The sequence below is a fragment of the Cervus elaphus genome, chromosome 8 (assembly GCF_910594005.1).
Source record: "Cervus elaphus chromosome 8, mCerEla1.1, whole genome shotgun sequence".
NCBI classification, from domain to species: domain Eukaryota; kingdom Metazoa; phylum Chordata; class Mammalia; order Artiodactyla; family Cervidae; genus Cervus; species Cervus elaphus.
In genome coordinates, this window is record NC_057822.1 from 19,244,858 (window position 1) to 19,260,854 (window position 15,997).

At 39.7% G+C, this 15,997-nt stretch overlaps 1 protein-coding gene across 7 annotated transcripts in view; it reads left to right on the top strand.

Moving 5' to 3' along the window:
* Window positions 1-8,564, top strand: part of LOC122698580 (SPHK1 interactor, AKAP domain containing) — a 185,230-nt gene extending 176,666 nt beyond the window's left edge. For all 7 annotated transcript variants that reach the window (XM_043909791.1, XM_043909789.1, XM_043909790.1 and 4 more), the window contains one exon: window positions 6,688-8,564. In XM_043909791.1, coding sequence (XP_043765726.1) covers window positions 6,688-6,831 — 144 coding nt within the window. In that variant the 3' untranslated portion in view covers window positions 6,832-8,564. The remainder of the gene's footprint in view (window positions 1-6,687) is intronic.
* The last annotated feature ends 7,433 nt before the right edge of the window (window positions 8,565-15,997 follow it).

A 15,997-nucleotide genomic window follows, 5' to 3' on the forward strand; every position in this document is an offset into this window, starting at 1 on the left:
ATCCCATGGACAGAGGAGCCTGGAGGGCTACAGTCCATGGGGTCGCAAAGAGTCAGGCATGACTGAGAAACTAACACTTCCTTAGAAATATTTGAAGCAGGATTTGAGGTGGCTTTTTAAGTATGCTAAATTCCAAAGGAAAGATTGCTGAGAATCATAGCACTTGAAAATCTAAAATACAGTTTATAAATTTAATTCACAATGACCTTGACATCTTTTAAACTTAATCTACTTAATTCATGGAGGGGAAAAATCATGACAGCCATTTTTTTAAAAAAAGATATCAATTAACTAATTGTCCTGCTTTGTGGAGGCAATGCATTATTGTTCTCCAGCTCTTTTACTTCTGTTTAAATTCAATAATCGGGGAGCCAGAATGAGCTGATGACTGGCCTCATAGTAATCAGTTGCCTTCCTCATCATTAAGCTCATTTGGAGAATTACATCCTTCTCTTGAGGGCAGTGCATAGAACAGAATGTCCTAAGAGGAAACAGATGTACACCTGCCTTCCTAAGAAAGTGGGTGTCAGAAGAAGATTTGCTTCTCCTTTAATGTCTTACTCTTCTCCACAAGCAAAGTAGAGGAAAGAGAATGAGAGAGAATATATTGATGGCATTTGCTGTTAACTTAACTTTCCCCAAAATACTACACTTAAAGTTTCTGTTTTGAAAACAGTACCTGACAAAGGAAAAATAAAGAGTTAAATGTTGTCTTAGCTTAAGCTGCTCTAATAAAATAATATAGACAGTGGCTTGAACAGAAGACATTTATTTCTTAGAGTTCTGGAGGCTAGAAAAGTCTGAGATCAAAGTGCCAGCAGGTGCATTTCTTGATGAGGGACAGCTTCATTTCTGTGCCATCACATGGCAGAGAGCCACCTCTGGTATATCTTCATCTTCTCAGAAGGGCATGAATTCCATCCTGGGAGCCCCATCCCCGGGGATGCTTTTATGGCCCAGTGCTCGAGCCAATTAAATCAAACTCTTCTCTTGGGATGAACCAGGCTTTGGGGTTTTCTCAAGATCCCTGGGGAGTCCTGGGGTACAGTCAAGACTGAGAATCTCGACTCCTACAGGCCACAGTTGCAGGAGCAGTATAAAGGCCAGCTCACTTGTGCCTAATGAAATGGACTACCTTGGAACAAAAGAAGGTAGCTGCTTTCAGAAATCCACATTGAGTGTTTCCAAAAAAAAATCTAAACAATTTGCAACAACTCTCATAGATTCCTTTTGATCCCTGGATCGGGAAAATCTCCTGGAGAAGGAAATGGCAACCCACTTCAGTACTTCTGCCTGGAAAATCCCATGGACAAATGAGCCTGAGGGGCTACAGTTCATGGGGTCACCAAGAGTCAGACACAACTTAGCACCTAAACAACAACAACCCATAGATCCCACCATATGACTTTATAAACAAGTAATCTAATTGAGTAAATGCACCTGGGAATATAAAAGGTACCTATCATGTGATAGGTCTACAACATACCATCACAGGATGTAAATTCTTCTAGCTTCCTAAAATGAAACATTTGTTCAAGGAAGTGGCAACTATGATACATAGGAAGGGAACTTAATTGTTATTAATTGTGAAATGATAGAAAATGAAAATTTTTTATTTTTATTTGTCAGTACGTTGGAAAGAAAAACTCAGATCCCTGACATCCTAAAGCTGATTATGAAATTACTGAGTCCATAGCATGGACAGACACAGTGAAAGATATAGGGACAGCTGCTAAATAGAATGCAGTTTTTAAAGACTGTAGTAATGAACTAGAAGTGTCCTTTTCTGGTTTATTTATAATCTTAGCTTCATTTTTGTCTAGGTTGGATGCATGAGACAAATGCTCAGGGCTGGTGCACTGGGATGACCCAGAGGAATGGGATGGGGAGGGAGGTGGGAGGGGGGTACAGGATGGGGAACACATGTAAATCCATGGATGATTCATGTCAATGTATGGCAGAAACCACTACAATATTGTAAAGTAATTAGCCTCCAACTAATAAAAATAAACCAAAAAAAAAAAAAATAGAATTTTTTTTGAATAAAGAAAGAAAGGAAAGTATAAGACTTTCCCTACTCATCAACCCCACCGATGTTTCAAGGTCTTAATGTCTGAGATGAAGCCATCACAGACTAAAAGCATGCTATATTTAGTGGGACCAGATAATTTTTAAAAATTGCTTTATTGGGATGTGCTTAGCCGCTCAGTCGTGTCTAATTCTTTGCGACCCCTTGGACTGTAGCTCACCAGGCTCCTCTGTCCATGGGGATTTTCCAGGAGGGAATACTGGAGTGGGTTGCCATTTCCTTCTCCAATTTATTGGGATATCAACTTGACCTTAGAAGTCATGAGACAGATTCTAGCATGTAGCCATTTCACAAACTACTGATAGAGTAGCCTAGTTGGTAGGACATTTTGACAATTTGGGGTCAGTTCACAACATCCTGTGGTCATCATCACAGACCACAGTGGGAGACCCTGCTTCAGCAGGCCCAAAATAGATGGAAAGTAGCTAATATTGGAAAGTAGCTAACACCTTCCAGAAAGGTCTGAAGCAGACAGCCTTCTGGGAAGAGTTTAACCAATACTGACATCTGCTCTGTAATTTTCATTTTCTCCCAGAGCAATGACTCAGAGATTAAAGTTGGGAATAAGATGGTGGCCTAGGAAACTAGAGTGTACAGAAAGAAAAAAAAAGAGCTGAGACTAAGTTTATATTTCTGTGTACTTTATACTGCATCTTTATAAAACATGCTAAAGAAGAGGAAACACCCTCACGGGATAAGTCTGGTCTAAGACCACTGATGACCCTGGAGGAAAATCTTGAAGAGAAGTCAATGAATTATTAATACGAGCCTCTCTCAGTGAGACCTCAGAAACTTGATGTTCAAACCTTCTGCACTGGGAGCACCTTTCTCCAGTAAGAGCTGGATAAGTCTGATTAACAAAATCATGTAAAGACATCCTAGCCTTTCTCCCCGTTTTCTTGAGGCCACATGTTTTTGCCACCTAGTCCAAAGGAAAAACATGCATGCCTGGGATTTTTCATACACACCAAGATACAAGTAACAGCCCACAAAATTATTTTTATGCAGCTCCATAAATTACTAATAATCACCTAGAGTGTTCCTCTTTCTGACGGTATTTGTGTTCTGAGCAAAGTCTTAACCTAAAGGATTAAGTTCTCTAAAATTTCAGAAGTCGGACAGACAGAAAGCTCAACAGAATTGTGAGGGATACCGGACAACTAACAGTCTGAAATTCTGTCACTGAGACTGATGGAGCTGATTGGAGATAACCTTCCAGGGCTGTTGTAGTGACCAGTGAAGAGGGGTCCTGGGCACCCCACCTCCACCGTGCATGCCCACTCCCGGTCACAGGTGATCAAACACCTGCCCCATGACCATCTCTGACTTTGCTCTTTGCACACACTACTATGGCACCAGTTCAGGCTCTGCCTTTGCTTAGATTCTCAGCCTCAACTCATTTTTTGGAGCATCCTATCAGTAGGAAATTATTGAGGAGGCAGCCCCAAGATGTGCCTGGTAATTTTTTAATGGTGTAAATGTAAATATGTAAAACTCAAGAATGAATATTTAGACAAGGTTCAGCTTCAGTGATTCTGGATGTCACTCCGTATTTCAGGAAGTCTTATTGATCATTTTGAATGCATTTGATATATTTGACCCACATTTGGATGTTCCACCTTCTGCAAATATTTATTGAGTCCCTAGTAGGTACAGGCACAAGATATTGGGTTGGCCAAACAGTTCATTCATGTTTTTTCCATAAGATGTTACCAATATTAAGTGATTAAGGACTTCCCTGGTTAACTTTCAGTGGCTAAGAATCTGCCTGCCAATGCAGGGAACATGGGTTTGATCCCTGGTCTAGGAAGATCCCTCAGATTGCAGAGCAACTAAGTTGGTGCACCATACCTACTGAGTCTGTTTCTCTAGAGCCCGTGATCCCCAACAAGAGAAGCTACTGCAATGACAAGCCCTCTCACTGCAACAGAGTAGCCCCTGCTCGATTCAACTAGAGAAAGCCCACATGCAGCAACAAAGACCTGGTAAAACCAAAAAAAAAAAAAAGTGAGAGGTAGTTCAGATGGTGTCCTTTCCCAGGGAGATTACCGTCTATTATCCTGTTGCCATCAACTTCCCATTGGTCTCCCTTTTTGCATCTTCCCAAAACTCTTTGAGATAATGTTTATGTTTCCATGTATTAAAAGTTAAGCATTTTATTTTCCAGCCTAGAAAACTGCTTTATTCTGATTAAGCCAACACAAAGCGAATGAGTACAATAAAACACTGATTTCTGTAACTGCAGTAGCTGGTGCTGTCACAGCAGCTGGAAGAAGAAACATAATTTAATAGGAGCTCGCTGGGAAACAACTTCTCAGTAATTGAAATGAATTAGCAAATTCAAACTGAAGGGGGCGGGGGAGGATCAGAAAAAATTAGCATTCCAATTTCTGGCTCATCTTCAAAGTCTGAGCAAATGTGAAATGAGCAGGGCAAAGAAATTCTAAAAGTAAACATTGAAGAAATAGTAACTAAACCACATCTCTCATCTTTTTAAGAAATAGATTTTTCTTCCTTAATAAACGACGCTAGAGTCCCAGCCTTTCCTTTATCCCAGTGTTCCAAATAAATATTAATGTCTTATTGTCCTACCTTGGAGAAGGAAATGGCAACCCACTCCAGTTTTCTTGCTTGGAAAATCCCATGGAGAGAGGAGCCTGGCAGGCTACAGTCCATGGGGTCGCAAAGAGTTGAACACGACTGTAGTGACTTAGCATATTCTCCTTCCAGCAAAAGGCATGGGGTACTGTAGCAAAAAGAGCTTTGGGTAAGCCAGAAAGATAAAGAACATTACAGCATACTAACACATATATATGGAATTTAGAAAGATGGTAATGACAACCCTATATGCAAAACAGAAAAAGAGACACAGAAGTACAGAACAGACTTTTGAACTCTGCGGGAGAAGGTGAGGGTGGGATGTTGCGAAAGAACAGCATGTATATTATCTATGGTGAAACAGGTCACCAGCCCAGGTGGGATGCATGAGACAAGTGCTCGGGTCTGGTGCACTGGGAAGACCCAGAGGAATCGGGTGGAGAGGGAGGTGGGAGGGGGGATCGGGATGGGGAATACGTGTAAATCTATGGCTGATTCATGTCAATGTATGACAAAACCCACTGAAAAAATAAATAAATAAATAAAGAGCTTTGGGCTGCAGTGTCAGAAGACCATGCATCCTGGGACTTCCCTGGTGGTTCAGTGATTAAGACTTCACACTCCAGTGCAGGGGATGTGGGTTCCATCTCTGGTCAAGGGGATAAGATCCCACATACCTTGTGATCAAAAAGACAAAATGTAGACAACAGAAGCAATATTGTAACAAATTTGATAAAGACTCTTAAAATGATCCAAGTTAAAAAAAGAAGACCATCTTACTGCCAACTTTTCATCTCACAAACCCACAATTTTTCATCTTCAAATGCCTGATTTGCAGGGTTGTTGATGGAATTAAATGAGATTACATGCTTGAAAGGTACTTCCTGCAGGTTTTGGCTCTTAATAGTTGTTACTTTTCTTTATACATATCTGACTAAGGAGTTTGAGAGGACTTCATGCTGAGCTTTAGGCCACAGTTTCATGAAGGGGACCATCTGTAATGATTTTCCCATCTTCCAGTGCTCCAACTCAACCTACATTCAGATGCTTTCTAAGTTGTGGCCAATTGAAACTGATACCATTAGCCAGGTGATGAGTCAGGATGTTTCCTCAATCTTTCCTTTTACTGTTCCAATGAAAAGACAGTGTCTTTTGAAACTTGATGAAGGAGGAGGGAACTTTTCAAAGTGGAATGAGGAACCAGTAAGTAAAACTACCCAAAAGTTTGTTGTTCAGTTGCTAAAGTCATGCCCGACTCTGCGGGCCCACGGACTGCAGCACACTAGGCTTTCCTTTCATTCACTTTCTCCTGGAGTTTGCTCACATTCATATTCACTAAGTCAATGATGATACCTAACCATCTCATCCTCTGTCGCCCCCTTCTCCTCCTGTCCTCAGTCTTTCCCAGCATCAGGGTCTTTTCCAATGAGTTGGCTCTTCACATCAGGTGGCCAAAGTATTGTACTGGCGCTTCAACATCAGTCCTTCCAATGAATATTCAGAGTTGATTTCCTTTAGGATTCACTGGTTTGATCTCCTTGCAGTCCAAGGGACTCTCAAGAGTCTTCACCAGCACCCAAAATTTTCACACAATTTATTTGGCCTAAATGGTACATCCCATGAAAGATTGTGTATGCCACTGATAGAAGGCACTGGGAACCATGCCATACAGACCCGTTAGAGAGAGTCTAACCCAGAGAAAAGTGGATCTGAGGGAACTCTTCAAATACCAAAGAGGTAAGATGTTGAAAGAATTCCATGTAGACTCTCAAAATTGGTGGATGGCAACTGCTGTGAGGAAAATCCCAGTTCACTTGAAAGAACCCTCTAATAATCTGGACTGTCTACAAAAAAAATAGACTGTCCTGAAATATAGTTCCCTGTCACTAGAGGTATTCAAAAACAGCCTGGAGAGCCATTGGCTTTGGTAGAGTGGTTGAATGAGATGACTTTGAGGATCATCTGCTATATATGAGTCCTAACTCTGTGCTTTCCTCTAGTTTCTAGATGTCGTGCGGCTGGTCCATCAGAAGTCCTGGAAGGTGGGGGATATCTTCCATGCAGTGGTTCAATACTGCAAGATACACGAGGAGCGGAGGGATGGGACCCCGAGTCTCTTTGACTGGCTCTTGGAACTGGGATAAGGCAGCAGTTTCCTGCAGAGTATCCCTTTCCTTCTTTCCAGCTTAGATTACAGTGGTTTGCTCTAAATGCTCTAAACTTTCTCAAAACATCACATCACGTTAACAGAGCTAGGAAAAAATCTGCTCCTCAAGTCTGCTGCACATGGAATAAATCTGAGGGAAAACAAAATATAGGTCTGTACAAATCAACACAACCTGTAGGTGACTTTAAAAGAGCTTGTGTTAGAATGGCTGGAGAAACAGAAATTGTAATGGGCCAAATGGAAAACTTAGGACTAGGCCTAGACTCCAGGAGAGTTGCAATTGCATATGTTTAATAACATAAAATTTCATGTAATATCTCCAATTATATGAATCAACTGGAAACATCACTGGTCAAAATCATTTTATAAACTCTACTATAAACTTTATTTTACTTTTTTGGGCAGATTAAAGGGTCTATCAGCCCAGGTAAATATTTAAGATATGGGTGAGAAATTTCCAAAATTTTGATATAAAAGCTTTTCAGTTATAGACCATTATCAGTGGATGTTAACAGAAATGAAAGGATATATCAGCATTGCCTATAGAGGTGATTTAATTTGTTCACTCTAGCCCACTGATAAATATTTCATATCTCCCCAACAATGTCTGAGTTCCCAGCTAATCAAAAGACTCTTGGTGTTCAGCTGAGAGAAAGGTGGAAGATTGTCTTATTTCCATCTGTTTATTACATGAGTGACATGGTTACAGAACTTACACTATGGGAAAGCTTTCCTGCTAAGGAGAGTCTTTGGAGAGAAAATCTGCTTGTATATTAAATTATATAAAATATAAACTTTCATTTTTATTGTAAATTATGAAGAGATTATCATAAATAATATATCAAGTTAGCCTTAGAGGTTCATAAAATATGAAGAGATTATTGTTTCAAGTTGTATATTGACATTTGAGCCCTATGATTTCATTATAAACATATTGGTGCCGGTATGGCAGACCTGTTAGTCAGATGACATTTATAATGAATGCAGGGTTTGACATATCCAGTTAGGATTATATACTTACTAATTTAAGAATACTGGCATTTAATTTGGGAAAAAGAAAATAGTGTCACATTGAAGTATTTTAAAAACAGAGATTTACTTTTTTGAAAAATAAAGGGATTTAACTTCCTAATAGGTCTTTTCCCCCTTCAGCTAAATGAGCTAGACTGGCTTTTATTTTCTTGATCAAAGAAAGTGTTTATTAAAGATTTCCTGAAATACTATGCTTTTACACTATTTTTAAGATTGTCAAGTAATTTTAAATGTGAACAAAGTCCCACGCCATTGATGCTGGCTTTCTGTGTCATCCACATTGACAAGAAATTGACATTTCTTGAAATGTCAAAAAAACTTTATTGGAAGTCATCCTCCCTACCACCCACCCCCAGAATCCTTTCCAGGACTCATTAGGCATTTATTATAGAAAAATAGTCCAAATTTGGGTTATATGTTTAATTGATGTATTATACAAATACCAAACTTGAACATTTATCCACCCTCTCAAAGTGAAAGTCTTTGCGATACTAAATGGAAAAGGATATGTTTATTTTTTAAACAACCCCAGAAGATTGTAATATTGTGTGTAGACTTTTGTTGTGCTCGAATGAATGTTTACTTATCCTACAAAGCACAAATACTGAATTATAACCATGTGATGAAATATATGTTGTACCTAAAGTTGCAAACTAATCAATAAATTTTTGTTGCCAACTGGTTGATCATTTTTTTCTCCCAGACCTAAAGTGCCTCATAGGAAAAGTAGTCACAGTGTGATTGGATGAAGGTTGATTTATCCCTGATACAACATCACTGTCCCACGTTCAGTATTTAAATAAGCAGCTGTTCTTTGACAAAATTGTTGGGATCAATGGTATTTACATAAATCTGCACTTCTCTATCTTAGCACCACTGTCAGGCAAGGCTGGATAGTTCTTTGTTGGGGGGCGGGGATACTGCCCTTCATGTTGTCGGATGTTTAGTAGTGACCCCTTTCCCGACTTCTATCTATAGATGTCAGTGACTATCTCCTCCCAGTTATGACAACCAAAAAAGTAGATCCTGGGAGGTAAAATCACCATTGGTTGAAGATCTTTGGTGTAAATAATGCCTTGAAAAGGCAGAGCCTGAGGCTCTAGGAGGCATTAGCATAAAGGAGGGCCCTGTATAGCCCCTAGTCTGGAGAACCCCAGTAGGAACCTGAAAAACAGGCATTGGGAAAATCCCCTGGAGAAGGGAAAGGCTACCCACTCCAGTGTTCTGGCCTGGAGAATGCCATGGGCTGTCTAGTCCACGGGGTCACAAAGAGTTGGACAAGACTGAGTGACTTTCACTTTCACTTTTCATTTTCGCCACACCCTCCCAGGACTGACTGGGCTGTGGCCTTTACAGTAAGTCTCGGTGACGAGAGAGGCACCAGGCAACCAGACATCTCTAGACCTGGGAATAAACCAACCTAGAAGCAAGTAAGCTAGAGGTAAATGTCTCGTCTTAGAGATAAATGGACTGGTGTTCTTTGAACTCATTAGAATTTATTGTGACGCAAGATATATAGCAAAAGAAAAAAAAATTATTCAGGTAATTAAAAATAAGGATAATATATCTACTGTTCTCAACAACTTTGTTAGTTGCAATTTTTATGATGATTTTCCAAAAGTGGAAAGCTGAAATATAGAGAACCTAAATGATCTGTACAATGCTTAAAACAATGAGGGGCAAAAGTGGGGTCTAATAAGACTTAAAGAGGTGAGCTCATTTTTTCCAGCTCCCACAGCTATGAAGAATTTGAACACAGGCAGTCTGACTGCAAATCTTAACCACTGTACCATACTTCTGGCTGAGAGCATGTGCGATTTTTATAATTTGAGTAAATGAAATAAGATCTAACATTTTTTAAAATGAGATCTGTTTTCCTAATACCTGTATGAAAACTGGAAAGATTGTGTAGAAATAGCTAGACAGTTGTATCAATATTTTAATTACAGTCTGATGTTTTCCAACTGCAAAGCCATATTTGGTAAAAAATTTATGATGTATCTCTTACAATCAAAATTATTTCATTGAGGTTAATTTATGTATGAGACAGCATGTGTGTGTGTGCTGACTATTCAAATATTTAGACTAATGAAACAAAACATTTTCTTTTTCCATAGGTTAATTATGTTTGGAAAAAAACACTCTCCATGAACACCAGCCCACATAAATAAAAACATATTCAATCTCAAAAATTATTAGATTTATAGAAAGAACATATTGAGATACCTGAGCATTTTATTTTATTCACTAATAAAAAGGCTTGGATATGCTTATGTAGAGAATTCTCCATCAGCCAGAGGACAATGTCAAATAAAATAAACTCTAGGCATTAGTAAGGAGTGACTTTATTTGAAAGGATTACTACAACAAGGGGACAATGGGAAGGAATGGGGACTATTTCTATTGCAAAATAAGAAAGCTCCAACTGTGAGATCTACAAGTGTTCTGGGCCAAAAAAGAGGTTTTATTTCAGAGAGAAAAGGAGTAGAAAGAGCCAGGTATGGAGAATGAGATGAGACACTGCAGGTGTCATGATAGGGCAGTAGATCAGAGAATGTTTTTTTTGTTTGTTTGTTTTGTTTTGTTTTGTTTTTCCATTTATTTTTATTAGTTGGAGGCTAATTACTTTACAATATTGTAGTGGGTTTTGTCATACATTGACCTGAATCAGCCATGGATTTACATGTGTACCCCATCCTGTTCCCCCCTCCCACCTCCCTGTCCACCCGATCCCTCTGGGTCTTCCCAGTGCACCAGGCCCTAGCACTTGTCTCATGCATACAACCTGGACTGATGATCTGTTTCACCCTAGATAATATACATGTTTCAGTGCTGATCTCTCAAAACATCCCACCCTCGCCTTCTCCCACAGAGTCCAAAACTCTGTTCTGTACATCTGTGTCTCTTTTTCTGTCTTGCATATAGGGTTATCGTTACCATCTTTCTAAATTCCATATATATGTGTTAATATACTGTAATGGTCTTTATCTTTCTGGCTTACTTCACTCTGTATAATGGGCTCCAGTTTCATCCATCTCATTAGAACTGATTCAGATGCATTCTTTTTAATGGCTGAGTAATATTCCATGGTGTATATGTACCACAGCTTCCTTATCCATTCATCTGCTGATGGGCATCTAGGTTGCTTCCATGTCCTGGCTATTATAAACAGTGCTGCAGTGAACACTGGGGTGCACGTGTCTCTTTCAGATCTGGTTTCCTCGGTGTGTATGCCCAGAAGTGGGATTGCTGGGTCATATGGCAGTTCTATTTCCAGTTTTTTAAGAAATCTCCACACTGTTCTCCATAGTGGCTGTACTAGTTTGCATTCCTACCAACAGTGTAAGAGGGTTCCCTTTTCTCCACACCCTCTCCAGCATTTATTGCTTGTAGACTTTTGGATGGCAGCCATCCTAACTGGTGTGTAATGGTACTTCATTGTGGTTTTGATTTGTTTTATCCTGGGCTCGGTCTATTCTGAGGAGGGGTTCTTTAAGGAGACACTATATACTGGATCCGGCCAACAAGGATGGGTCAGAGTTAAGGAGCCTGGAGAAAGTCAAGAAACTTAACTAAAGTTTGGTTAACAAGTATATTCCTCTAGTTGACCAGTGGGTACAAATAGTTCAGCTAATGATTTATGAGACCAAGAAAGGAAATTTGGATGGTCTTTGTGAACACAGGGGCTTCCATGGATCCAAGGCTCAGAGCTCAGCTCCTAGGAACCAGTCAAGGGCAAGACCTGAAATCTGACCTCTTTTAGGAAGAGGTGTGTATGTGTGAGTACCAAGGCTTTCTAGGTTAACCATCTCAGTCTGCCTTCTAGCATAAGTTGAATGTCTATGTCTCCATCACTGTAAGCTTCTTGAGGATGGAGCCATCTTTAACTCATGTATGGACTTGCTCATCATCTCTAGCACAATGCCTTGTCCATGGTAGTTGTTGAATTGAACTGATAAAGCTAATGGACCTTGGATAATTGAGGCTTTGGTTTACATCTAGTGATGGTCAACCATTAATTTGAGAAACACAACTTTACTCTAAAGTTCTCCTTAGTTTTTCAGAGACCTATCGTATTCAATGTCTCAAGACTTTGTATAAAATTACTTTTTTACTTATGTAAGTGAAACTTTCTAAAAATATTTGCCTTTTATTTTAGTTGCATTAGAACATTCAGTCACAGAAAGGAGAATGTCTTCATGGTACTGGGATGAATTTAAGTGATATCCAGGACATTATCAGCAAGACTTAGAGGCCAGTTGGGTGCAGATTCAGTCTGAACAAGATGGACAAGGGGAAGAATCATTTGATCCTCCCTTCCTATCAGTGAAGATTTTCTGTGCTCAAACAAATGAACAAAATGCTAATCCACTGTTACTGATGTAAGAATCTTTTGACCACCTAAGTTTTTCTTTTCCTGAAATAATCCCCTTAAAAATACCCTTGCAAAGCCCCATATCCGGTTTCACTTCTTTTCAGTTTCATATCGCCTTCCCCTTTTTTCTGCTTTTGTCCTTAAAAACAGCCTTTCATTAAAACTTATCAATGTTGACTTTAAAAAATGCATGTGAAAGTTGGGAGTCAAGTTTTATTTGGGGGCAAAATGAGGACTATAGCCTGCAGATAGCTCCTCAAATACCTCTGAGAAACTGCTCCAAAGAAGCAGAAGGAAAGGTCAGTATTATATGTGATTTTGGTGCATGCAATCAAGCACATATTTTTGCAAATTTCTGCTAGTCACAAGGAGCAGTTGTCACCATGATTTCAGTGCTTTTCTGTATATGAAGAGCTATAAGAATTGAGCTCATAAAATCAGCTCCTAACCATATCTGAAGACTTGTTATGCCAGTCTTTCCCAAAACACAGTAGTGCCTCTTTTCTGCTCTCCAACCCGAACTCCTTTCAGGGGGTGTTGAAAATCAACTGCAACAGCACATGATTTAGTCCTTGTAGGGGGAGATGGCAAGTGTCAATTTGTAGTTGACATCAACAATTATTTGTTTGCCTTTGGGAGATTCCCTCTGCATTGTTGAATTCTCTCCCATCTGCTACTTTACGCTTTGCTCTGCCTGTTTCTGGTCCAAAATGTAGCAAGGACTCCAGATTCTACCATGATGCTCTGAGCCCTGCAAAACCCAGGTGCAAAGATTGTTTCACAACAGATTGTGTTGTGTCTGGGCTGAACACCTGGCCCAAATACTTATACAGAAGCAACATTTTTCTCTCTTATCATGTCACAAACAGTAGCATGTGGCACAGATAAAGTAGGAGCAAGCCCTGTTTTCCTTCTTTCAGAGGAAAGCAGAAGAAATCAAACTGCCATTTGTTAAGATAGAATAAAGATGGATGATACCAGGAGAGCCTCTAGGTTCCAGTGCACTGGATTCTTCTCCATTGTCACATGTTCCATTTGTGAAGGTTACTCTTGCCTACTGTTTCAGACAATAGGACAGTTATTTTGCACCTAGCAACATTTTTAGTGAAAAAGACAGTAGACCACATACTGGCTTTTTGTGAAACACGTAGAAATAGCTAATAAAGCTTCATCAGATTAATTCACTTATTTCCTTCTTTTCTCATGTTTGACATCAGAATCTCCTTCTAAAATTTAAGTGCAAAGATACAGTAGAAAAATCAGTAACTTAAATCCCAGCTGTATGTGCCCTCCAGCATAGGACTAAATGTTTCTGAAACATTTTGTTTTGTTTTTTAGCATAACATATAAAGGATGCAGATAAGACAATATATCAGAACACTTCCAACTAGAACATTCTACAAGTTGCTATTTGGTAGAGAGAAAGGTAAATGTAAAGATGATACCAATATAAGGAACAAAGAACTTGTGTGGAATTCAGTGTCTCAGGAAAATAATTCATGGTTCCTAAAGAGGTTTCCTTCAACTCCAAGAGCTTCTAGTTTCTCCTCAACTCCTAGGGATTGAGGGCCTGATGCTATTCCCCCAATCATGCCATGAGAATCTGTTCTTCTTTCATCTGAGTGAGTGCTAAGTCCAGTCTGACTCTTTGTGACCCAGTGGGCTCTAGCCCATCAGGCTCCTCTGTCCATGGGATTCTCCAGGCAAGAATACTGGAGTGGGTTTCCATGCTCTCCTCTAGTGGATCTTCCCAACACAAGGATCGAACCTACATCTCTCATGTCTCCTCCATTGACAGGCAGGTTCTCTACCATTAGCACCACTTAGAAAGCCCTTCATTAGGGCTTCCCTGATAGCTCAGTTGGTAAAGAATCTGCCTGCAATGCAGGAGACCCTGGTCTGATTCCAGGGTTGGGAAGAGTATTCTTGGGCTTCCCTTGTGGCTCAGCTGGTAAAGAATCCATCTGCAATGTGGAAGACCTGGGAAGCCCATAACAGCCCATTAGTATCTGACTAAACATTTCTCAATATTCCATCACAGGCCTCCTTAGGCCCAGAACACAACTAGTATTCAACTCACAAGAAAGAAAGCCAAGAAAAGAAACCTAGCAGAATGTCTGGTGTTCTCAAATGTGTGGACACCAAGGGAGAAGGGGTGGGATGAATGGGAGATCGGGATTGACATTTATATACTATCGATACCATGTATAAAATAGATGACAAATGAGAGCTGACTAGAGCACAGAGAACTCTACTGAATGCTCTGTATTGACCTAAATGAGAAAGAAATCCAAAAAAGGGGGGAGACAAATTAGGAGCTTGGAATAAACATATAGACACTACTATGTATAAAATAGGTAAGCCACGAGGTCCTGCTGCATAGCACAGAGAACTATACTCAGTATCTTGTAATAACCTATAATGGAAAAGAATCTAAAAAAGAATATATAGGGAATTTCCTGGCAGTCCAGTTGTTGGGACTCTGCTATCTCACCACTGACAACAAAGATTAGATCCCTGGTTGGGGAACTAAAATCCCACAAGTTGTACAGTGTGGCCAAAAATTTTTTTAATTAAATTAAATTATTTAATTTGATTTAAAAATAAATAATATACATACATATGTATATAACTTAATCACTTTTCTGTACACCCAAAACTGTGCTTGCTAAGTCACTTCAGTCATGTCCGACTCTTTGCAACCCTATGGAGAATAGCCCACCAGGCTTCTCTGTCCGTGGGATTGTCCAGGCAAGAATACTGGAGTGAGCTGCCATTTCCTCCTTCAGGGGATCTTCCCAACCCAAACACTGTAACCCGATTATGTTTCAATAAAAATTTAAACATTTTCTTTAATTTTTAAAAAGAACAGAAATCTGCAAGAAGCCAATACATCCTTATTCTTTGGGCAGTTTTTCCTCTCACCCCCACATTTCTCAGATTGTATATTTTCCCACTTCCAGCTAAGATCCCAATACATTGTCTCCTGACATTTTCTGAACTATCTCTAGCTCTTGCTGCCCCATCCCCATCAGGTTGTACATTTCCTTGCCCTGCAGGAACGTGTGGGTTGATGGCTCCTTGAGTACAACAGTCTGAGGCATGGAACCTCATCTTTTAGAATGTCAAGGGCAACACTGTCATCATCAGAATGCCTCTGGCTAAAGAATAAGTAACATTTAAAGATAAATGAGTTTCTTTCTGGGAGAAAATTAATTTTCCATACTCAGCATTGGAGGTTTGGGCAAGCCCTTGAGTTGGAAGATGGTGACATCTGCTAGCATCTAACTGAAGTTTGAGCCTCATCAACTTCTGATGATCCTGAAAACAGAGGACAGCCCTGGTATGACGCTTCCTGGTGTTAATTCACCAACACTTTACTAATGACCACTCCCTCTGTGCTCCTTGTTCAGGTCCACATAAGTCATCTGAGTATGGAAAAAAAATTATGGCTCTAGTTTTGCAGGTGAGAAAGTGGAGATTCAGGGGTGAAAGGGAACTTAAATCAAAGAATAATCAGAAAAATAACAATGGCAACAAAGATTTACTGAGCATTTGATCCATGTACCAGACACATGTGAAGTATTCTACTCTACTATTTAATCTCCCCAACAGCCCTCTGAATTAATAAAGTATTGTTCATTTCATTATTGAAGAATTTGGAACATGGTAAGAAGAAGTAGCTTGCTTATAATCACAGACCTAGAAACGGGTAGAGCAGGATTTACCCCCAGAC